This window comes from Schistocerca americana, chromosome 3 (genome assembly GCF_021461395.2).
Source record: "Schistocerca americana isolate TAMUIC-IGC-003095 chromosome 3, iqSchAmer2.1, whole genome shotgun sequence".
In the NCBI taxonomy this organism is placed as follows: Eukaryota; Metazoa; Arthropoda; class Insecta; order Orthoptera; family Acrididae; genus Schistocerca; species Schistocerca americana.
This window is the reverse complement of record NC_060121.1, coordinates 381,617,720-381,642,165: the sequence shown is the minus strand read 5'-3', so window position 1 is coordinate 381,642,165 and position 24,446 is coordinate 381,617,720. Positions and strand designations below refer to the sequence as shown.

The following is a 24,446-nucleotide window of genomic DNA, read 5'->3' as shown; positions in this document are numbered from 1 at the left end:
ACCGACCTGGAGTCTTACCTTTGTACAATCACCTTGTCTCTTCAAACTGGCGATACAAACGGAGACTGTTTTTGCGTGCAGGCTGATCAATGCCAAAAGTAGCTGGACTGAAGTCACTGTCTCACTCTTTGCAAACTGCAGCACGCGGAACGCCTTCTGCTGAGCGGACGCCGTCTGACTACAAACTGAGAAGACGCATTGAGTGACACCTAACTCTAGGCCACAGCCATTCAAACAACACACATCTCACTGTCGGCGAGTCCCATGTGTCGTAATTATTAACGTCAAAAATCAGGTAATTATTTTTGAAACACCCTGTATATCTTACCAGCGTCAGTTTTGGCTATTAATTGCTAATCACCCTGTGTAAGGTAGACGAGTGTATCTCCCTGTGGTTCCCTATGGTGATTTCTCCGCAGGAACAAGAGTTTATCTTCTTCCCGCGTAGTTTGCTTTGTTCAACACCACTCTTTTCGTTACCTGTGTTACGTATGGTTGTCGCAGTTCAGTTCAAAAATGGTTCAAATGGCTCTGAGCACTATGGGACTTAACATCTATGGTCATCAGTCCCCTAGAACTACTTAAACCTAACTAACCTAAGGGCATCACACAACACCCAGTCATCACGAGGCAGAGAAAATCCCTGACTCCGCCGGGAATCGAACCCGGGAACCCGGGCGTGGGAAGCGAGAACGCTACCGCACGACCATGAGCTGCGGACCGCAGTTCAGTAACGCACAGTTGTTGAAGTAGTTCAACGTATTGTGTTTCAGTCTGAGGCAGACCTGGACTTGGAGCAGCTGAACAACACGCGGCGCGCAGCTGTGGACCTGGTGTTCTTCAACCGGGTGCCCAAGGTGGGCAGCCAGACGTTCATGGAGCTGCTTCGCAGGCTCGCACTGCGCAACGGCTTCGCCTTCCACCGTGACCAGATACAGCGCGTCGAGACCATCCGGCTGGCGCCGCCAGACCAGGTCAGCTGCCTGCACTACTAATCAATCCTCGGAGACATTACGCTAATAACACCTTCTCTAGCCTTGATAATGGCCTCAGTGCGGCGAGGAAGACACACAACAGGTTTCTTCAGGTATGCCTTATCAAGCTCAGACCACTCACTGGTAACCAAATCCCGTACAGCTACGTAATAAGGTGGATGATGATTGATACGCTTCACCCGTTGCTCCTGTGTATAATTTTTACCGTACCTGTAATAAGCAATAACGGATATAAGATTTGAAGGGTTCATGCACATTTTAGACTGTTTGTTTTGGTCTTCCAGCGGAGCTTGCATGGGTAATACAGTCATTCGTTGTAAGTTACATTACTTTTAAGATAATGTTTAACACCGTCCCTGGCAACTGTTACATTAGGTAGCAAGCAAATTCATTTAACAATATCATTAGTCACGTCTACAGATCTTTTTATTTCTGTGTTTAATATTCTCCACATCACTTAAAACTACCGCGCTAATAGGCTGCGGTCGATGTATAAAACTTTCTCCTAACATTTCCTCTCCGACTGCCGGAGACATCTTCCGAGGTAAAGTGGCGAACTGCAACCAGAACTCGAAGGAGCGCCGAATATATAGGCAGTGTAGAGGGAACCACAATCCATCACGTGACGTGAGATTATCTCTGGTAGTGCCAACATTTTCGACAGAAGTAATCGATCGTCATTCTTAGGTTGCAATGTTGACATCCTAATTTTGTCTAAATCAACACCTTCCTCTTTTCTGATAATATCATATCTCAACAGTCTCTCTATACATACGAGCATGATAATGCGATGTTCTCGGTATGACACTCGTCTCATTGAGTTTTATTTCAATATCACCCTCTTGCTAAAGATGTTCCGCTACGGCCGATTTATCCGTATGTCCCAGGAGGCAATTCCTCTTGTGTTCAGCCAGACGGGTGTTAACACACCAGTCTACAACTACAATAAATTTTGTTTACATTCGGAGTAGCCAAAGGATGTCGTATATCTTTTGCCGATCTTAAATTCTTATATCTTTCTGCTGTGTCTGAAGGAAGTTTTCACACCAAACTTGCTCAACACATTCCCAATGCGATATGTAATCGTACTGATGAATGGAAGGAAAACTTTCCCTTGAGGCGGCCGTCGTTCTTCGTTATTCCTGATTCTCTCCCTAGGTCGAAGTGCTCGATCTATCTCCTTGTTAGAAGAACCATTCTTCTTGAATGTCGACCGTAGATGTTCAAGGTCATCTATTAAATATCTCGGTTCACAAATGTTGTGCGCCCCATTTACCAAGGTAGCTTTACTGTATGCCCAAAGTCCCGTACCCTCGCTTGTCAACAGACATATCCAAGAAATTCAGTTTTCCATTATTCTCCGTCTCCATAACAAACTGTATTTTTGGGTTGGGAAGGGGGGGGGGTTGGGTTTTGGGTTGTTTGGGGGAAAAGACCACACAGCGACGTCATCGATCTCAGCGGATTAGGGAGGGACAAGGAAGGAAGTCGGCCGTGCCATTTCGAAGGAACCATCCCGGCATTTGCCTGGAGCGATTCAGGGAAATCACGGAAAACCTAAATCTGGATGTCCGGACGCGGGATTGAACCGTCGTCCTCCCGAATGCGAATCCAGTGTGCTAACCACTGCGCCACATCGCTCAGTATATTTCTGGGTTGATGCTATTGAGATGAATCAGGGAGGCCCCCGATTCCTCTGCATCGTGTGTCCATACTACAAAAGTATCACCGACATACCGGTACCACCTGGCTGGTCTTTTACTGGCAGTCTGCAACGCCTGTTGTTCAAAGTTCTCCGTAAACAAATTGGCTACAGCGGGACTAAGAAGACTGCCCATGGCCAACCCCGCCAATGCGTTCATAAAAATCCTTATTGAATAACGCAATAATATCAGCTGGAAAAATGTCCGCTATACATGAGATAGCTTTGTTCACTGGAATCATGGTAAATAACGACAAAATATCAAAAATAACCAGGATATCACCTTGGTCCACGTACATTTCTTTTAATTTGTCAATGAAACGATATGAATTTTTAATATGGCTGTCAGTTTCAGCAACGTAAGGTTGCAGCAATGAGGCAAGGTGTCTAGCTAATTTGTGTGTGGGAGGCCCTATAACACTCACAACAGCTCTCAAAGGAATCTGTGGTTTGTGCGCTTTGGGTAGTCCATAGAGTCTAGGCGGGTACGCTTCCGTTTTGCAGAGTAGCTCCTTATCGTCAAAGGAGAGTGAAGACGCTTTTACCAATCAATTAGTGATTTTAAAAATCTTTGTAATTGAATCATTCTGAACTACTATTATTGATCTTTTGATAACCTAGTATTGATCTTTTGATAACCTAACAGTAATTTGTCGCAGGCACAAACTTTTACTTTACTTTTCCGTGTCCAGATCAAATTTTATTTTTCCAATAGTTAGCCACCGCTACGGCTTTGTCGTTGGCTTGTAGCAGGTCACTAAAACTGCAGGGCTCCGGCAGTAGTCGGCACATGAGCAGATGTGTCTCGTCTTGTACCTCTCCGCATCCGCAAAGAACGTCGTCATCGTTAGTCAGCAGTCCCCACTTGCACAGATTAGTTTTGCGTCTGGGTACACCAGCCCTCAGCCTATTTAATGTTCTCCACACTGTATAAGGAAGTTTGTTTCAAATGGTTCAAATGGCTCTGAGCACTATGGGACTTAACAACTATGGTCATCAGTCCCCTAGAACTTAGAACTACTTAAACCTAACTAACCTAAGGACAGCACACAACACCCAGTCATCACGAGGCAGAGAAAATCCCTGACCCTGCCGGGAATCGAACCCGGGAACCCGGGCGTGAGAAGCGAGAACGCTACCGCACAACCACGAGCTGCGGACGAAGTTTGTTTCCAGATGCCATTTGCTCTTTTGGTATTATCTGCAGTGCGGTTTGTTCATTCTCCCAGGTAGCCACAAAGGAAGGTGCTGAGGCATATCAATGCATCCAGAATGAGATTTTCACTCTGCAGCGGAGTGTGCGCTGATATGAAACTTCCTGGCAGATTAAAACTGTGTGCCCGACCGAGACTCGAACTCGGGACCTTTGCCTTTCGCGGGCTTCGCAGGAGAGCTTCTTTAAAGTTTGGAAGGTAGGAGACGAGGTACTGGCAGAAGTAAAGCTGTGAGTACCGGGCGTGAGTCGTGCGTCGGTAGCTCAGTTGGTAGAACACTTGCCCGCGAAAGGCAAAGGTCCCGAGTTCGAGTCTCGGTCGGGCACACAGTTTTAATCTGCCAGGAAGTTTCATATCAATGCAGATAAAAACATTGTCGTTCTTATCACAGACAATTGTAATGCCACGTTCCTGATGAGTAGTAAGAGCTATCACGAAAAGGCCAGTAATATTTCGGATCCCACCAATTATAAAAAAACAGAGGATTTTAAAAATCACTAATCGATTGGTGAAAGTGTCTTCACTCTCCTTTGACGATAAAAAGGTGCTCTGCAAAACGGAAGCGTACTCGCCTAGGCTCTATCGATCCCACCCACGGTGCACGAACCACAGATTTCTTTGAGGGCTATTATGTGTGTTATGGGGACTCCCACCCACGAATTAGCTAGACACCTTGGCTCATTGCTGCAACCTTATGTTGCTGAAACTGACAGTCATATTAAAAATTCATATCGTTTCATTGACAAATTAAAAGAAATGCACTTGGGCCAAGGTGATATCCTCGTTAGTTTTTATGATGTGTCGTTATTTACCATGATTCCAGTGAATGAAGCTATCTCATGTATAGCGGATATTTTCCAGGAGATATTATTACGTTATTCAGATACTGCTCCACCACGATCTACAGTATTTTCATTACAATAATGATTTTTATGAACACATTGGCGGGGTTGGCTATGGGCAGTTCTCTTAGACCGGCTGTGACCAATTTGTTTATGAAGAACTTTGAACAACAGGCGTTGCAGACTGCCAGTAAAAGACCAGTCAGGTGGTACTGCTATGTTGATGATACTTTCGTAGTATGGACACACGATGCAGAAGAATAGGATACCTTCCTGATACATCTCAACAGTATCAATCCAAAAATACAATTTGTTATGGAGACGGAGAATAATGGCCAGCTGAATTTCTTGGATGTGTTTCTTATCAAGGGAGGGGAGGGGAAGTTGTGCCATAGAGTATACAGTAAAGCCACGCATACTGACCGTTACCTGCATAAAGATTCTAATCACCATCCCACACAAAAATCAGGTGTGATTAAAACCTTGGTGGACAGAGCACACAAAATGTGTGAACCGACTTATTGAAATGGTGAACTTGAAAATCTACCGTCGACATTCAAGAAGAATGGTTATTCTAACAAGGGGATAGATCGAGCACTTCGACTTAGGGAGAGAATCAGGATCGGCGAGGACCGACGGGCGGCCAAAGACAAAATTTCCTTCCATTCGTCATTACAATTACTGATCGCATTGGGCAAGTGTTGAGCAAGTACGGTGTGGAAATTACGTTCAGACCCACCAGGAAAATAAAAGAATGTTTAAGATCAGCAAATGATATACGACATCCTTCGGCTACACCGGGTGTATATAAAATTCCTTGTAGCTGTGGACTGGTTTATATAGGTACCATAAGAAGAAGTGTTAACATTGGTCTGGTTGAAGACAAGAAGAATTGTCGCCTGGGACGTACGGATAAATCGGTGGTAGCGGAACATCTTTACCAAAAGTGTGGTCATTAAATAAAATTTACTGAGACGAGTGTCATGTCGAAAACATTGCACTATCATGCTCGTATGTATAGAGAGGCTATTGAGTTTTTTAAACACCGTGATAAATTTAACAGCAAAGAGGAAGGTGCTCAATTAGATAAAATTTGGATGGCAAAATCGCAACGTAAGAATGGCGATCGATTTCTTTCAATCGAGAATGTTAGCACTGTCAGAGATAATCTCGTTGCCGATGTCACGTGATGGGCTGTTGTGCCATCTACACTGCCCATATATTCGACGCTCCCTCAAGTTCTGGTTGCAGTTCGCCACTTTACTTCTAAAATGTCTCCCGCAATCAGAATGTTTTATACATTGACCACGGCCTATTAGCTCAGAAGTTTTAAGCGGTGTCAGTACCAGGTGTGAAAGCTCACATTGCTTAATGTTCTCCATTAAGAATGCATTATGCTAAAAGAACATTGAATTGTAGTTCATGCTCGTGAGATCCTATTGTTCAAGTATTGTTCGTCAGCATCTAACGGATGCCTTCTGTCAGTTTTAAACAAACTGGATAAAAGAGGATACACGTCATAGCGTAGAATAAGAGGACGTTTATATCACACTTTGGCAAAGCTTAGACATTAGATATTTTTATTCTTCTCCCTGAAAAACGCAGAAATAAAACTGTAGACTAAATGTTCTGTAGACCTAAATGTTCCAGCATCGCTTTGTTTCCCGTAAGCATCAAAATAATTTTTACGAACAAACCCACCGCGGTAATGAATGCTGTGCAGCAGCATTGTAGGAACGAAACGCTATAAGGAAATAAGATAAGCGGAGCAGAGACGAATGGGGAATCATTCTAGCCGTGATACTGATCAAAGCCAGGAAAATCCACTGACATAAGTTGCTCTGATAGAGAGAATTTGTTACAGACCGGCACCTTGGGACGAGATACTCGGAAACGGTGAAGTTGCTCGGCTGTTCGCTATCTATGGAAAGTGGTTGGAGGATGTTGAGACCATGAGTAGGCGACAAGGTGTTTTACGTCTGCGGCAGAATGTGGAGGCCGGAGGCTTGCCGACCCTGTACAACAACGTAGACGAAGATCTTTGGCAAATCTGTCGACAGAGGTCAGTGCTGGTACAGGTGTTCCGGGGCACACTGTTCAGCTCAAATTACTGAACATGTGGCTCCACAGCAGACGATCCCTACATCCCAGCTGCATCGCCAGTTACGATTACAGTAATTACACGATGAACGAGAATGGACTGTGGATCGGTGGAAACGAGTCCGCTTGTCGTACAAATCACGTTTCTTGCTACACCTAGTCGGAGGTCACGTCTTGATACGCCGTCATCTGGGCGAACACCGCTGCTCGAAACATGCACCATTCCACAGACGCAAACAGATAGGTGTAGTATTATCCTGTGAGGGATACAGACCTAGGCTTTCAAGGGCCTGTGGTAATAATCGGAGGCACCATAGCTGTGAACTACATGAACATTATTGTGGATTACCTGCAGCCCTTAGCGCTTGATGTCTTCCCCAAAGACGAGGGGTATCTATCAGCTGGATAACTGTCCATATGACAAAATCAGAATCGTGCTACAGTAGTTTGAAGAACATGTTAGTGAAGTAGCGTTGATGTCTTAGCCACAAAATTCGCCTGATCTGAACGCAATGTGGGACGATATTGGACGTCAGTTCCACAAACCTCTGGCCGGTAGTTTACGAGAACTGCGTGAGCTGCACATAGACATCTGGTGTCACATACTTCCGGAAATCTACCAAAGACATGTCGAATCCACGACAGTCAGAACCGCTGTTGAAGTGCGTTCAGAGGTTAAGCAATAAGCTATTAAGCAAGTGGTCACAATCTTTTGGGTCAGCGGTGTATATGATGACAACCAATCACTTCTTGTAAGACAATATAACATAATGTTTGTAGTTTTTGATCAGTGAGTCAGAATGGGCAAGATGAATAACTGAAACAGATTTTGCATCCACATTACCTAAGCAGTTGAAAAATTTCAAATATTGGGGGTTGGGTTGCTCGGGGGAGGAGACCACACAGCGATGTCATCGGTCTCATCGGATTAGGAAGGGGAGTCGGCCGTGCCCTTTCAAAGAAACCATCTCGGCACTTACCTGGAGCGATTTATGGAAATCACGGAAAATCTAAATCAGGATGACCGGACGCGGGATTGAACCGTCGTCCTCCCGAATGCGAGACCAGTGTGCTAGCCACTGCGCCCCCTGCTAGGTTTCAAATATTGCATAGGGTGCGGAGGCAGTTGTCAATCGCTGTTTTGATGAAATAATCGACTTTGAATTTTTCACTTTTCACAATCTTACAATCCTCCCATATAATTCCAGTCACCTGTCTTACGATTTTCGCTTAAGTTGCAACTCAGACGCAAAAAGAAAAAGCTGGGCTTCTTAGTGAATCACCCGTAGACACATTTCTTAAAAACAATAATCCAGTTAAGCCCATGCATTTTCCTTTGTATCTATCGTGTATTATAGCTATGTAGTGTGATTTCGAAGAGTAAAGTATTGACAATCGTACAGCATTTTCTTCTTTAACAACTGCAGTACGAAATAAATGGAAGGGCTTACGTGGCAAATTTAGGAGTGCCTTGACTTCCACTGCTTGGCGCTCAGCTCCGCACTGTTATCAAAACTCATTAAAGTTGAGAGGCACACTTTTCATTATTCGCTGCTCCTATCGAGGTTCTTATCATTTATCACAGCTCCATCGCAAACGTTCTCCTAGTCACAATAGACTGTTGGTGCCCTGAAAGGGTCTGCCGAGGCGATGCGACGTCTTTCTGTCAAACAGTTGTGGTCATCTTGTGCGTTCTCTTTGCGACACTGTAAATCCAGCCCGTCCACTGTTCACCTGGGAAACCAGAATTCTTGTGTAATCTCCGATATGCTATGACCCATGTATCTTACCCCGATTATCATCATATGTTCAAAGTCGGTTAACTTGTGACGTGTTGCCATGCTCACTACGCACCCATCTGTAACAGACTGCTCAGATATCGTGGCTGCATTCGCGCCATATGCCGCATCCGCTACAGCATTTGGGCGTCAGACATGGCCCGTTTTCGAATGGGGCAAGATTACACTTGACCTCTCAGTTTATAACCAAAACTATAGAAGAAGAAAAAATGGAACGGGCATCAGATTCAAAGATAAAGCTGTGCTCAACTCGAAGGTTAGTTTGAACACAACAGTCTTTTACTAGACGTGATACTTTAGAGGGAAGTATAGCTTCCTCCGACCTTTCAACTGATTTACCCAGCCAGATGTAGGGGTGCTTGCAGTTTTATGTAGTTTCTGAACGACGGCGTAGCTTGGCTTTTGTAACCTTAAAAAATAATTGCCACAGATTAAAACAGCGATAAGTGACATAAATTTTGGTACCGACAGGATATGCAACCAAGGACCTATGGATTTTTGGTCTGGCTTTTATCAAAAGAGGCACATTTCAAATTAGAAACGCAACGAAACTTCTTGCCAGATTAATACCTTGTACCGGACCGGGATTCGAACCGGGTACCTTTGTCTTAAGCGGGCAAGTGCTCTACCACTGGACTGATGACCTCAGATGTTGAGTCCCATAATGCTCAGAGCCATTTTCTCTACGACTTGAGCTACCCGAACACGACTCAAGAACCGTCCTAACAGTTTTACTTCAGCCAATATCTCAGCTCGTATCTAAACTTCACAGAAGTTCTCCCGCAAAACTAACAGAATTAGCACCCGTGGAAGAACGGACATTGCGCAGACATGGCTTAACCACAGCCTGTGGGACTGTTTCCAGAATGAATTTTCATTTTGCAGCGGGGTGTGCACTGATATAAAACTTCCTGGCAGATGAAAAGTGTATGCGCTACTGGACTCGAAGCCCAGTTTTAATCCGCCAGAAAGGTTCATATCAGCGCACTCTCCGCTGCAAAGTGAAAATTTCATTTCAGAATTATGATGTTTTAAGATCAGATGCTCTCTACATAAAGATCTTCTCGATCGGATGTGACCTCATATAGTAAATTGGTGAATCAACGTTTCCATCTAGATTGTAGGTTCAAAAATGGCTCTGAGCACTATGGGACTCAACTGCTGTGGTCATAAGTCCCCTAGAACTTAGAACTACTTAAACCTAACCAACCTAAGGACATCACACACATCCATGCCCGAGGCAGGATTCGAACCTGCGACCGTAGCGGTCGTGCGGTTCCAGACTGTAGCGCCTTTAACCGCTCAGCCACTCCGGCCGGCCTACATTGTAGGTGACCTTCATCAGGTTATGTAGTACAGTTAGAACGACAGCACTCATATACTAAGGTCTCTCCTGCTACAAAAATTTCGTAAAAGGAGAGTAATAAAATTCATTGTCTAAGTTGACATCGGTAGAAAAAAGGAGCGTAGTAACATTCGTTATACGCATCTCCGTAATAGAGATTATGATGCCTGTGGTTCTTTATTAATTGTATTACTTCTGAACGTTGTACCAGACAACATTTTCAAATCAAAGGGGACGAGCCTTCCTGATGCCGCTGCCATTGATTTCAGTAGCGGTTAGGACAAATCAGAAAGATGTGTGGTTTCTAAGGAAATGTTTACGACCGCCCTTGATGGGGTATCCTCACGAGTGCATTCTAAGTGTATACCTAGCTACTGCTACAGCCAAGACGACCGAAGTCTGCACTAAACATCAGGTAGTGAAGCGAGACGAAAATTTAATAGTCATGGGTGATTGGAATTCGAGAGTAGGAAAAGGTAGAGAAGGAAACATAGTGGGTGAATATAGATTGGGGGAGAGAAATGAAAGAGGAAGCCGTCTGGTGGAATTTTGCACAGAGCACAACTTAATCATAGTTAACACTTGGTGGAAGAATCATAAAAGAAGGTTGTGTACATGGAAGAATCCTGGAGATACTAAAAGGTATCAGATACATTACATAATGGTAAGACAGAAATTTAGGAACCAGGTTTTAAATTGTAAGACATTTCCAGGGGCAGCTGTGGACTCTGACCACAATCTATTGGTTATGAACTGTAGATTAAAACTGAAGAAACTGCAAAAAGGTGGGAATTTAAGGAGATGGGACCTGGATAAACTGAAAGAACCAGAGATTGTACAGAGTTTCAGGGAGAGCATAAGGGAACAATTGACAGTAATTGGGGAAATAAATACAGTAGAAAAAGAATGGGTAGCTCTGAGGGATGAAGTAGTGAAGGCAGGGGAGATCAAGTAGGTAAAAAGACGAGGTCTAGTAAAAATCCTTGGGTAACTGAAGAAATATTGAATTTAATTGATGAAAGGAGAAAACATAAAAACGCAGTAAATGAAGCAGACAAAAAGGAATACAAACGTCTCAAAAAAGAGATCGACAGGAAGTGCAAAAGGGCTAAGCAGGGATGGCTAGAGGACAAATGTAAGGATGTAAAGGCTTATCTCACTAGGGGTAAGATAGATACTGCCTACAGGAAAATTAAAGAAACCTTTGGAGAAAAGAGAACCACTTGTATGAATATCAAGAGCTCAGATGGAAACCCAGTTCTAAGCAAAGAAGGGAAAGCAGAAAGGTGGAAGGAGTATATAGAGGGTCTATACAAGGGCGATGTACTTGAGGACAATATTATGGAAATGGAAGAGGATGTAGATGAAGATGAAATGGGAGATACGATACTGCGTGAAGAGAGCACTGAAAGACCTGAGTCGAAACAAGGCCCCGGGAGTAGACAACGTTCCATTGGAACTACTGACGGTCTTGGGAGAGCCAGTCCTGACAAAGCTCTACCATCTGGTGAGCAAGATGTATGAGGCAGGCGAAATACCCTCAGACTCCAAGAAGAATATAATACTTCCAATCTCAAAGAACGCAGGTGTTGACAGATGTGAAAATTACCGAACTATCAGTTTAATAAGTCGCAGGTGCAAAATACTAACGCGAATTCTTTACAGACGAATGGAAAAACTGGTAGGAGCCGACCTCGGCGAAGATCAGTTTGGATTCCGCAGAAATGTTGGAACACGTGAGGCCATACTGACCCTACGACTTATCTTAGAAAATAGATTAAGGAAAGGCCAACCTACATTTCTAGCATTTGTAGACTTAGAGAAAGCTTTTGACAATGTTGACTGGAATACTCTCTTTCAAATTCTAAAGGTGGCAGGGGTAAAATACAGGGAGCGAAAGGCTATTTACAATTTGTACAGAAACCAGATGGCAGTATTAAGAGTCGAGGAGCATGAAAGGGAAGCAGCGGTTGGGAAGGGAGAAAGACAGGGTTGTAGCCTCTCGCAGATGTTATTCAATCTATATATTGAGCAAGCAATAAAGGAAACAAAAGAAAAATTCGGAGTAGGTATTAAAGTCCATGGAGAAGAAATAAAAACATTGAGGTTCGCCGATGACATTGTAATTCTGTCAGAGACAGCAACGGACTTGGAAGAGCAGTTGAACGGAATGGACAGTGTCTTGAAAGGAGGATATAAGATGAACATCAACATACGCAAAACGAGGATAGTGGAATGTAGTCGAATTAAGACGGGTGATGCTGAGGGAATTAGATTAGGAAATGAGACACTTAAAGTAGAAAAGGAGTTTTGCTATTTGGGGAGAAAAATAACTGATGATGGTCGAAGTAGAGAGGATATAAAATGTAGAGTGCCAATGGCAAGGAAAGCGTTTCTGAAGAAGAGAAATTTGTTAACATCGAGTATAGATTTAAGTGTCAGGAAGTCGTTTCTGAAAGTATTTGTATGGAGTGTAGCCATGTATGGAAGTGAAACATGGACGATAAATAGTTTGGACAAGAAGAGAATAGAAGCTGTCGAAATGTGGTGCTATAGAAGAATGCTGAAGATTAAATGGGTAGATCACATAACTAATGAGGAGGTATTGAATAGAATTGGGGAGAAGAGGAGTTTGTAGCACAACTTGACGAGAAGTAGGGACCGGTTGGTAGAACATGTTCTGAGGCATCAAGGGATCACATATTTAGCATTGGAGGGCAGCGTGGAGGGTAAAAATCTAAGAGGTAGACCAAGAGATGAATACACTAAGCAGATTCAGAAGGATGTAGGTTGCAGTAAGTACTGGGAGATGAAGAAGCTTGCACAGGATAGAGTAGCATGGGGAGCTGCATCAAACCAGTCTCAGGACTGAAGACAACAACAACAACAACAACATCAACAACTTGGCGCGCCGCTTGACTATCGCGATCACCTCCCCTGCGAGGTTATCATGCACGCCTCCTTAACTGTACGTGTTTAACGGACGGATTAATTTTTGTATTTGGCAGCAACCAGTTAAGAAACTAGCAGGTGACCTCAACAACTCCCGGCGTTGCAGAGTGTCGATAGCAGCTTTGATGGACACAAGCATATCACTAACATTGTTGTTACTGTGAGAGATCGCTCAATACAATCTCACCACGGAATTGCGTCACAAGCCACTTCCCAAAGTTGCAGCAAAATTGGCCCATCATTGAACAAACGAGAACAACTTCACGGAAACCGACTCTGTCCGCGAAAGCATACGAACATACATTAGGCCATGTATTTTAATTCATTCCTATTACAGACCATTTTCATCGCCAAATAAAGTAGCACGATGCGTTTCAGCACCAAACAGTCGTCGTCATGTGCATAAATGGCGTTAAATCAGTATTTTTAGGTTGCCAGCGTAGTTATCGCGTTAAACGAGTGCGTTTTTATTTGAAACTTAGGTTATGTAACTAAGTACTTTCGTCCCATTACCTGTAATTTGTATGGAAGAGCAATACTTGCTGGGTAATTTATATATGCATTCTTTATTAAAATTAGATAAAGAATATATTTGATGGTTGAAATTATCACCTATTTGTTTTACACTATTCGTTTAAAATTTTCATTTCGTATTGAAACCTTTGAAGTCCTCGGGTGAAGGAAGGTTGGGAGCTTCTATATTTTATAGTTTTATCTCTACCTAACATCTTTTCACACTGTGTCAAATGTATAAATGAAGTCAACAATTAGCATTATCTGTCCGCAGTTTTCTGGCAGCTAATTCATGTTAAGTCAGATATATGAAATATTAACGTGTAGGCACTAACAAGTTTGTTGAAGTAGATGGAGAATGTTGCGAAACATGGCCAACCAGGAAATAAGACTTGGAATGGAACAAAGAGAACTGGTTGCACCTAGAATGAATCTTTCGCTCTGGAATGGACGTTGTTTTAGAACTCCTAGAACATTAAAAATACATGCTGGACAAGGACTCGAACCGGGAACCCTGTCTTTCGTGGACATTACTCTTATCGACTTCTTTTACCGTCTGAGCTCTCCTCCAGACATGATTCAGGATCCGTTCTCGTGGCTTCACAGTTCCACTTCTGCCACTGCTCTTCTTCTGTTTCTCACGCTTCAACTTTCAACCTGCATGAATCTCGACACGAAGTAACTATCTCGACGATCCAGGAACGTCATATGGAAGGATTTATTCTAGGGATTTGAAGATGGAATCTAAAATGTATATACACTGCAGGACATCCAAAATGCAGCACCAAGACGGACCGGAGATATCACAGCCAAACTGACTTGTGAGATAACATGTTGTACAAAGGTCACATGAATGACAGTACAGTCCCATGTGAAGTGAGGAAGAGGATGAAATCAGTACTGAGTGTTGCCGCCGCTACTGGCTATAACCGCTGCTACACGCCTAGGCACTGTATCAAAGACGCTCTGTATTTGTTTTTGGGGAATAGCAGTCCATGCTGCTTCCAGGGGAACAGGGAGGTCAAGGCAGCAATACAATCCGATGGGCGACGAAGAAGTCTTGAACGCTGCGTGCCACGTGTGGTCGCGCAGTATCCTGTTGCAATGTGGCCGTCGGCAAGCTCCAAAGGTATAAGAGGACAAGAGGCTGGTTGGTTACTGTACCGGCAGTGTGTACCAAGGAGGTGCGAGAATGGAGTGGCTCTGAGCACTATGCGACGTAACTTCTGAGGTCATCAGTCGCCTAGAACTTAGAACTAATTAAACCTAACTAACCTACGGACATCTCAAACATCCATGCCCGAGGCAGGATTCGAACCTGCGACCGTAGCGGTCGCTCGGTTCCAGACTGTAGCGCCTAGAACCACACGGCCACTCCGGCCGGCTGCGAGAATGGACTCCAATACCACCCCAAACCATAACACCGGTTGAAGAACCGCTATATCGACGCATAAGGCACCAGTTCAACAATCTCTCACCATGGTGTCTAGAGACCCTAATCCAACCATCGTGGTGTTGCAGGCAGAATCGGGATTCGCCGTAAAAACAATATCGCTTCATTCGGTAGTCCATGTCCGTCGTTCATCACACCATTGCCGGCGCAAACGCCTGTGGCGTTGACTCAGTGGTAAAGGCAGCAAAGAGCGCCTTGAGGACGGTCCACTCTGCCGCAAACGACGCCGAATGATACGCGCGGACACTGCTTGTTGTGTAGCTGACCGAATTTGTTGTGATGTGGCTCGTGATGCGGCAGAGCGATTCCATACTGTCGTACACACAATATGCCTGTCATCATGGTTAGTGGTGCAACGAGGTGAGTGTAATCGATTCCGTCGATTCGTCGTTCTCTCCTGCATCCGGCGATTACAGATCCGCATCACAGTTGCTAGGTTCCGTCCGACACGTTCACCTATTTCTCTGAAGGATATCTGCAATCCCTATAAGCAATTATTCTTCCTCGGTCGAACTCCGACACGTGCTCTAAAGACTCTCGCTGTCTTCTACGAGGCACACAGATGCGACTTACGCAGAACAACCGCACAAAAGAACAATTCCAGGACGTCCACACGGCCTTCTGTTCCCCATTTTCGAGAGTGAGTCAACTGAAAACCTTAAATTTGTAATAACAAATCGAAATTTCGTGCCGTTATCCCGTAAGTTGCTAACCGTGCTACAAACAGCGTGCAGAATGGCCTGTAGGTGGCAGCATAGTGCAGATGCACACATACCGTCGCAGTATCAGTATAAAGATGGCTGCCCCACTTGCGACTTGCACCAGGGAAGAACAGCGTTCTGTTATCCGGTTTTTGCGTAGTGAAGGTGTGAAACCTATTGAAATTCATCGACGAATGAAGGTTCAGTACAGTGATGCATGTTTGTCACAGCAGCAAGTCTACGAATGGAGTAGGAAGTTCGCAAATGGTGTGACTTCAGTGGAAGTTGCTCCTCGTCCAGGTCAGACACAACGAGTTATGACTCCACAAAACATTGAAGCAGTTGGAGACATAGTGAATGAAAACAGCCGAGTGACACTGAATGACACTGCAGCATGTTTATACATTATTCATGGGTCAGTACACCACATTGTGCATGATGTGCTCCAGTTTCACAAAGTGTTTGCAAGATGGGTGCCATGGCAGCTGACTCCTGAAATGAGAAAACGACGTGTTGATGCTTGTGAAGAACTTCTTCGCCGCTTTGAACGAGAAGGTGATGGCTTTCTTGCAAGAATCGTTACTGGGGACGAAACCTGGGTTCACTTTCACCAACCGGAAACGAAGAGAGCGAGCAAGGAATGGCGCCATTTGTCATCACCAAAACCAAAGAAGTTTCGAACAGAACTATCAGCAGGGAAGATTATGCTGACTCTCTTTTGGGACGAAAAAGGCGTAATTTTGGAGCATTACATGCCTAGAGTGACCGCTGTCACCAGTGAATCATACACAGGTCTCCTAAAAAATCATCTGCAGCCTGCAATCAAATCAAAGCGACTTGGATTGCTGTTAGCAGGTGTCCTTTTGCAACATGACAATGCAAGGCCCCACACTGCCCGTACAACAGTTGCAACAATCTCAGACCTGCATTTTGAGTGTCTTCCTGATCCACCTTACTCACCAGACCTTGCCCCAAGTGATTTCCATGTGTTTGGACCACCCAAAGACGCGATGGGAGGAAAGAAGTTCCGTTCTGATGAAGAGGTACGCCACGCGGTGCATGAGTGGTTGTGTGGACTACCAAAAGAATTTTTTTCTAAAACAATTTGTGTACTTTGTAAGCGCTGGAGGACTTGCATTGAGCGTGGGGGAGATTATGTTGAAAAGTGATACAGCTTTGTACCACTTCTGCACAATAAATAATATTTTTTTAAAAATTCAAGGTTTTCATTTGACTCACCCTTGTATATTGCGTTTGCAGGTAACGCTCCTGGCGCTCATGATGTGCACCTGCGCTGGAATGCTAAACATGAGCATCTCTTGTCACCGCAAAAGCATACTGCAAATTTCACTGATTTGGATGCTTCCTTCAGGGTGTTGCATTTTGGGTGGCCAGCAGTGTATGTAACGTCTTGGAAACATCGGAATTCACATCAGCATGATGAAGCCATGTCGTATACTGTCGAAATGGATTTTTATTTTCGTGAACGAGGTGCATTTTGTCACTAAGTCAGTCAGGCTGTTATGTGCTATAGACGCGGATTCCCACTTTCCATTGCTCTGTGTAGATAACACAGGATTTGCGACCGAGACAACAGCGGCCGCTCTGAAGCCCGTTGTCTTCACTGTGGCCGCTGTAGGCGTTCCGGGGCGGAGAAGATGGCGTGTCTAAACACACGCCGGAAGCCGCCGTCCCTGCCTTTGTGGTGCGCTGCGCTCTCGGCCCCAACACGCCACGCAGTCGGAGCTCCGATGTTAACATACCAGTCAACTACAAAATGCCACAACCGCTATGTGAGATAAACATTTCAGCATCCTGCAACTATTTTAACGCTGCTGTGACGACACCCGTAACTGTGACTGGCGAAATTCTCCAACTGAAAGCAAAAACAGGTAGCTCTGCTTCATTGCCTCTGTCTCTGACGTCAATCACGAAAAACCGGCGGGCCATGAAGGCAAATAGCTGTTCTCCTGCGTAGGTCAAGGTAACCACACTTCCAGATGCGCTCTTCAAGTACTACCTCATTGCTGATGTCAAGTTTTTGCCTATTTTTTATTCTTAAATTAATGTTGTGCAATTACTACCTCCATAATCGTGTATATACGACGTATCAGAGAGATACTTTTACAAACTTTGGGAGCTGATTCGTCACACCAAACAAGGAAAAAAGTCGATGTAAACACACGTCAGAAAATCCTTCAGTTTTGAATGCTTGTTGAGATAATATTTTAAAGCATCTTCGCTTCGGAAACTCGTAACGTATGTTTAAAATTTCCTCCTAGCTTCTACACATTCATGCACTCGTCTGACGGCGGGTAGCATCGCTGTTTCGAACACCCCCAGATAGTGGGTAACGTTTTCACAGCTTTTCATGACTCGTTCATGAAGCGTCTCTGCACTAGTATTGTATGCTGAATGAACCACTTACTTTAGATGGCCTCCCAAATAATAACCCAAATGATTTAGGTCGGGGAAACATTCATACCATGAAAATGGGCCTCCACTGCCTATCCATCTGCATGGTAAATGTCAGACAGGCCATCAGGAACAAACTGACTGAAATATTATGGAGCCCCTCCATGCATAAACTAAATGCTTCTTTTTATTTGGAAGATCTCATATTATAGCAAGTCTGGAACAGTATTTCGAATAAAGTCAATCTAGGCAGTATCGGTCAGACGAGCCGTGAGAATATACGGACGTATCAAAAAGCCTCTTACAGTTCCAGCCACACATTAATCTTAAGCTGCTGCTGATGTCTGACCAGAATCGACGATTTGCAGTCGCCCTCAAAGTTTGCAAAAGTGTGTCTGATGCAACCTATATGTCGGGGCCATACTGAGTGGTATCTTGTAATCTCGGTTTTGGTACTAACAATCCACATTCACATTAACATTATCCCTGAACAGCTTGCGTTGAACATCACTGTTCGACCACCTACGTGATGAGATCGTCCCTACCAGCATGGTGCTGACTTTGCTGTAAGATTTTTTCTTAGTAAAATGTGATATTTAATAGTGACTGTCCTGTCGCAGTGGATCCTTCACATATAAGGGGCATTCAAAAAGAAACGAGCCGGAGGCATAATTACAGAAACCACTACCTATGTGTTAGAAGTATTGACCCTGGCTGTTGATACACTTGTCCCACTGTGACACAAGGCGGCGAATGGCTGTCTCATAAAATTCCTGAGGCTGCGATGTTAACCAGTTCCGCACTTACAGCTGGACGTCGTCGTCGTCCAGACGAGTTCAGGAAAGGTTACGCCGATGTTCTTCTTTGAGCAAAATGGACCCCTTCTGGGACAACAGTGAATGTCCAGCGTTACTCGCAAACCTTGACCACCCTTCGCCAATCGATCAAATCAAAACGACCAGGCAATCTCACCTGTGGGGTCATTCTGCTCTACGACAACGCAAAGCCTCATACAGCCAACACAGTCACGGCACTCCGGCAGAAATTCAAATGGGAGGTTCTTGGCCACCCTCTATACAGTACGGAGCTCTCTCCCTGTGGTTACGCCATTTTTGGTCCACTTAAAAAGGCTCTGAGGGGCAAACGATTCACTTCGGACGACGACGTCCAGCTGTACGTGCGGAACTGGTTGACATCACAGCCCCGGGAATTTTATGAGACAGTCATTCACCGCCTTGTGCCACAGTGGGACAAGTGTCTCAACAGCCTGGGTCAATAATTCTAACATACAAGTACTGGTTTATGTAATTATGCCTCCGGCTCGTATCTTTTTGAACGTCCCTTATACGTAGAAGATGGCATTAAATCACTATTTATTGCAACCACAATGACAATGAATTATCCAACGAAAATTTCTTATAGTTAACTAGTAACGCATACTGCCTCCCACAAGCACGTTACTTGGCACACACCTGGAGCCTGTCATGCTACAACAATTTCTATTAAAAATGTTCGAGTGTGTGAACTAAAAATGAAATACCTTATCTTGTGAAGTTTTCTTAATATGAGAAGAGAGCAGTTTTCTAAACAGTCCGTCATTTGATACAATGCGCTGAGGAAAAGCGAGAGATTCTTACTCTCCATTTCTGTAGATCCCACAAACACCGAAAATACGCCGCAGATAACTGGAACGCCACACCACACACTGTGACCAATCGCTGCATAAAACGTGTATTTACAAATCGATAGAGGATGAGCGCATCATTTCACAGGTGAGGTGGTGTCGAGAATTTTTCTCATGTGGCTCATGGGCACATGTTATGCCAAGGGAATCAAGTTATTAAATGTTTCCGAAGCGTAATAATACGTTGCGAGTAGCAACGTATGACTGCCAATTTCTCTGAACAATCGTCGTCTAAAGGTCTAGGATTTTAAATGGTCTAAGTATAAATCAGTCAAGTTGCTTTGGCTTCAAAAGCCTAATCCGTTCTACATCAGTAACGTTTAAGGTCTATGAGGACGTCCAAATAATCGGGTTTAGTACATTTAGGTCATTAGGAATCTCTCAAGATTACTTCGTGTGCTCTTAACTGCTGCAGAACGACTTGGTCTGCTGGCTACTCTTACTTTATCACTAATAATAGCTCATTTCCTACGTCCATCCACTACATTATTCTCACGCAGTGGTCCCTTCATTTTTATCACACACTCTTTCAAATACGTTGATAAATTTAAGCACAAAGATATTAGTGATGTAGAGTTCTTATAGGATGAAGTAACAAATACATCTACCAATAACACCTCATATGAAATATGGTGGTGTTCTTACGTGATGTTTAACTGTCGGCAGGCGGCGCTGGCGGCTCACGTCAACAGCTTCGAGCCTCCTGCAGTCTACGTCAAACACGTCTGCTTCACCAATTTCTCGCAGTAAGTAACGTTTCTGAACTCACTCCTCTTGTATAAAATAAGTAAATATAACTAGAGAAATTGTTATTTACTTTTCTCGTGGGAGCCATACAGGCTGTTCTTGGCAAACTTAAATCCGTCTATTGACTATTCATGGCGTCCTTACTATGGCAATGTAAGTACGTTTCCATGTCACAACATAGGCGTCGGACCTTTAGTTGTTATATACGGGCCTTCGTTGCTATGTAAACACTTCAAAAATGCCTATCTGACCTTAACGGGGAAGTCAACTCGCCAAAAATGCATATCTGCGAATTTTGTTGATTTGATATGAAGTCAGTATGAAGTACCTCCTACAGGTTAACATTCACAGTTTTCAAAGATGACAGGGACATATGGGAGTTATTTCACAGTGGTCTCATAGTAAATCAACAACATCGGCTTGTTAACATCCCAATGAAGGTAATTACATAACAGTTGACGTCCTGACCATGGATCTGGAAGTTCTAAATGTACATTAATATATTGAAAACGCTATGAAAAGAGAGTATATGGATTTTATTATTAAGATTTCCATTCTTTATTTTCTTTCCCAGGTTCTTATCATTCGGTAGTGTAGTGAAACACGAAGGCTTTGTAAGGTTACCGGACAAAATATTAGCACAGACGAATCGTTAAACCTTTACAGACGACGCAGCGATCGAGTCACGTGCTCTACCGCTCGCGAATTGCCTCTTCGTGAGCATAAGGAAGAAGCGATCACTGAAACATTTATGTTTCATGCGAACATTGTACGTAAACGTGTGTAAATGTGAGGATGTGACAGTAGCAAAAAGGGGCAATCTTGTTTGCCCGCGACCATGATCATGCAGCGTGGAAGTTGCTGAACTGTTGGTGTTTCGCGGCGGGCTGTTTAACGAGTCTACAAGTAGTGCTGTAACACACGTGGCAGCGAAACACGACGTCAAAAGTGTGGCCGGAAAAAGGTCCTGACTCAGAGGGACCAGAGACGCGTTTCACAACTTGTGAATTAAAATAGCCTCCAAAGACGACAGGAATAGTTGTAAGCAGTGACTGAAGGTTTTTCCCAACATGTTAGCGTGAGAAAGTGCAATGAACGTTTGGAGTCGGTCACTTTGCAAGGGGTCATTGATCACACAGGCACATAAAGACAACAACAGCAAAATTCATCGGTCTGGAAGAATATGTGACGGGTTTTCAGAACAGTCTCCCACACTACTGCACCCCGACTGGCTTGTAAAATCACCTGACTCGAACCCCACAGAAAATCGATGGGGGATGTTGCAGCAGAGGGTAAAACGCCGACATCGTCAGCATCCCCAAAATTTGGTGCAATTGCGCGATTAGGTAGTCAAAGAGTGGCTTAACCTGAATGTGACGTACCTGCACAGTCGTGTGCACTCACTTCCTAATGGAATCCAGGTGTTTATCAAATCCAGTGCCGGAATTACATGGTAGCAAATGATGTTTGTAATAATTTCTCTAGGGGTGACTAATTTTTTGTTCGATGAGCTAAACATTGCTGTAGTCTCCATTGCCGCACAGCGGTAGTCATTTCAGCAGAACCAGTATCTTCTAAACATTAATAAATAATTTACTTCGTAAGTTGTCCTCTTCTAAAATTAAATGAGAGCACAGTCTTCTCTCCCTCTTTCACAAACACACACGCACACACACACACACACACACACACACACACACACACACAGATATTACAGTCTCGTTAGCATAGGCCATATGAGCATTTGATAGCAGAGCTTTTATGAACAATGTTTTCAAATCACGAAGTTTGTACAGTCTTTTTGATACTTCCTATAAATTATGTGCTGTAAAATAGTGACGCCTACTTGTTGACTGATCGTAGTAGACCTTTAAATCATAACAATCCGCCCCCCTCCCTACCATGACAGTGCGTAGTAAATATGTCGTATTGGAATAGTATAATCGCATTAATTTAGCAAGAGTAAAAGTAATGGACTTTGACGTACTTTATATGTAACTAGCATATCAGAACTGTGTGCCGGAGCGGGACTCGAACCTGCAACCCAGGTAGACCTGCGTCCCAAGGTCGAGTCCCTGGCCGGTACACAGTTTTAATCTGATTGAAAGTTAAAAGTCACCGCACACTCCGATGAACAGTGTAAATACGTTCTGTTTATGGTAACTAGTTTAACGTTTGATTAGTGCTGGTCACTTAGCGGTATTTCCTAGGCGAAGGTTTCACGTCGTTTCAGTCGTAGTCTCAGACATCTTCTGGTTGACTAGGAAGCGAGGGAGCTTCAAACAGATAGTTCATCTGAATGCGTAACAAATCATTGATACATTTTCAAACAAAACTCTCGAATTTTTCGTAATATTGCGTGGGATTAAAAACCCAGAGAAAAATAAAGTGTTTTCCACTGCTTTCTTATGAATGTAAGGAAATTCAGCATAACGTGTCCTGTATACAAATGATTTGGTCCTTAGCAGGAAACATGCTTTTTTTCTGTTTAAGAGGATGAAACTCTTAGAAAGGCGTGGAAAAATGTTGATACCGATGGAATCAAATAAATGACGATATCGTGCATTTTGATTCGAGAACAGAAGAAAGCAACAGAGAGTAAGGCGAGTAAATTAAGAACAATGAAATACATATTTAGGTTTGTGACAAGAAAAATACTGTTCGGTTCTACGCTTTAAAAAGAAATATATTATGCAGCTGATGTCTATTTTGACAAAATTACAAATAACTTATTTTCCAATAGCAATCGTAATAGAGAAATATATATAAAACACACAGTGTAAAAGCTCTTTGCCTGGCTTTAGTCAAACGACAATCTTCTTTGTTTCCTCATGACCTGATGAGGTATTACCGGAAACTCCGCTAACCCGTCATCTCACCGCATCCTCTTGATGACCCCGATTTTTGGTGCGTTTAACTTCACGCTTAGTTACCTTAAACAGTCACTAATTCTGAGGCACACTAAGAAATCTGCGTGATTTACTACGGAGCACGCACATGAGGATTTGCTGGAGCGGAGCTGTATAAGCAATGTAAGAGTTAGACATTCCCAATAAATTGATTGCGTGAGTCAAGCAACTATGGGAAAACATTCAGATTCAAATTAAAATACAGAATATGTTATCAAGTGTTGTGATCGCAAAAAAGGAGTAAGGCAAGGGAGACGAATTATCCTGACTTCTGTTTAATATGGCCTTGGAAAAGGTTCTGGGAGATACGAGCATCAATACGGAAGGGACAAATCAGTTCAGGTGTTGGGATATGCAGATGATATTGATACAATTGCAAGAACGCCAAGACCAATGAAACAAACCTTTACAAGTATTCAAAGAGCTGCTAGAAATATATACCTACAGAAAAAGGAAGGAAAAACTAAGCATTTCCCTGTAACTAAGAAAGATTATTCAAATGAGCCCGAACCAAAAGAAACTTGTTCTATAAGTCTCATGTCGTAAGGAGTTTCACTTACCTTGGATCAGAAGTAAACTGTAAGAACAACGCCAGCTCTGAAATTCAAAAACGAATATTGTCCAACAAGTGCTACCATGACCTCAGAAAATATCTGGAAAACTAAACTTATGATGCATAAAGTTTTAGGAAGGCTTTTGCTAACATATGGTGCTGAAACACGGACATTAAAAAAATTAATGAAAGACAACAGGGCCGGCCAGAGTGGCCGAGCGGTTCTAGGCGCTACAGTCTGGAACCGCGCGACCGCTACGGTCGCAGGTTCGAATCCTGCCTCGGGCATGGATGTGTGCGATGTCCTTAGGCTAGTTAGGTTTAAGTAGTTCTAAGTTCTAGGGGACTGATGACCTCACAAGTTAAGTCCCATTGTGCTCAGAGTCATTTGAACCAAAGACAACTGGGCATATTTGAAGGAAAGATCTTGAGACAGATTCTTAGGTCAATGGAAGAAAATGGTGACTGGAGGAGGAAATTTAACTATAAATTACATAATCTGTATAATTAACCAGACATTGT

At 43.6% G+C, this 24,446-nt stretch overlaps 1 protein-coding gene across 1 annotated transcript in view; it reads left to right on the top strand.

Moving 5' to 3' along the window:
- LOC124606099 (heparan sulfate 2-O-sulfotransferase pipe) overlaps positions 1-24,446 on the top strand; it is a 275,172-nt gene that overhangs the window by 204,924 nt on the left and 45,802 nt on the right. Inside the window, exons 4-5 of the mRNA XM_047138065.1 lie at positions 774-974; positions 20,382-20,461. Of these exons, the coding sequence (XP_046994021.1) occupies positions 774-974; positions 20,382-20,461 (281 nt within the window). The remainder of the gene's footprint in view (positions 1-773; positions 975-20,381; positions 20,462-24,446) is intronic.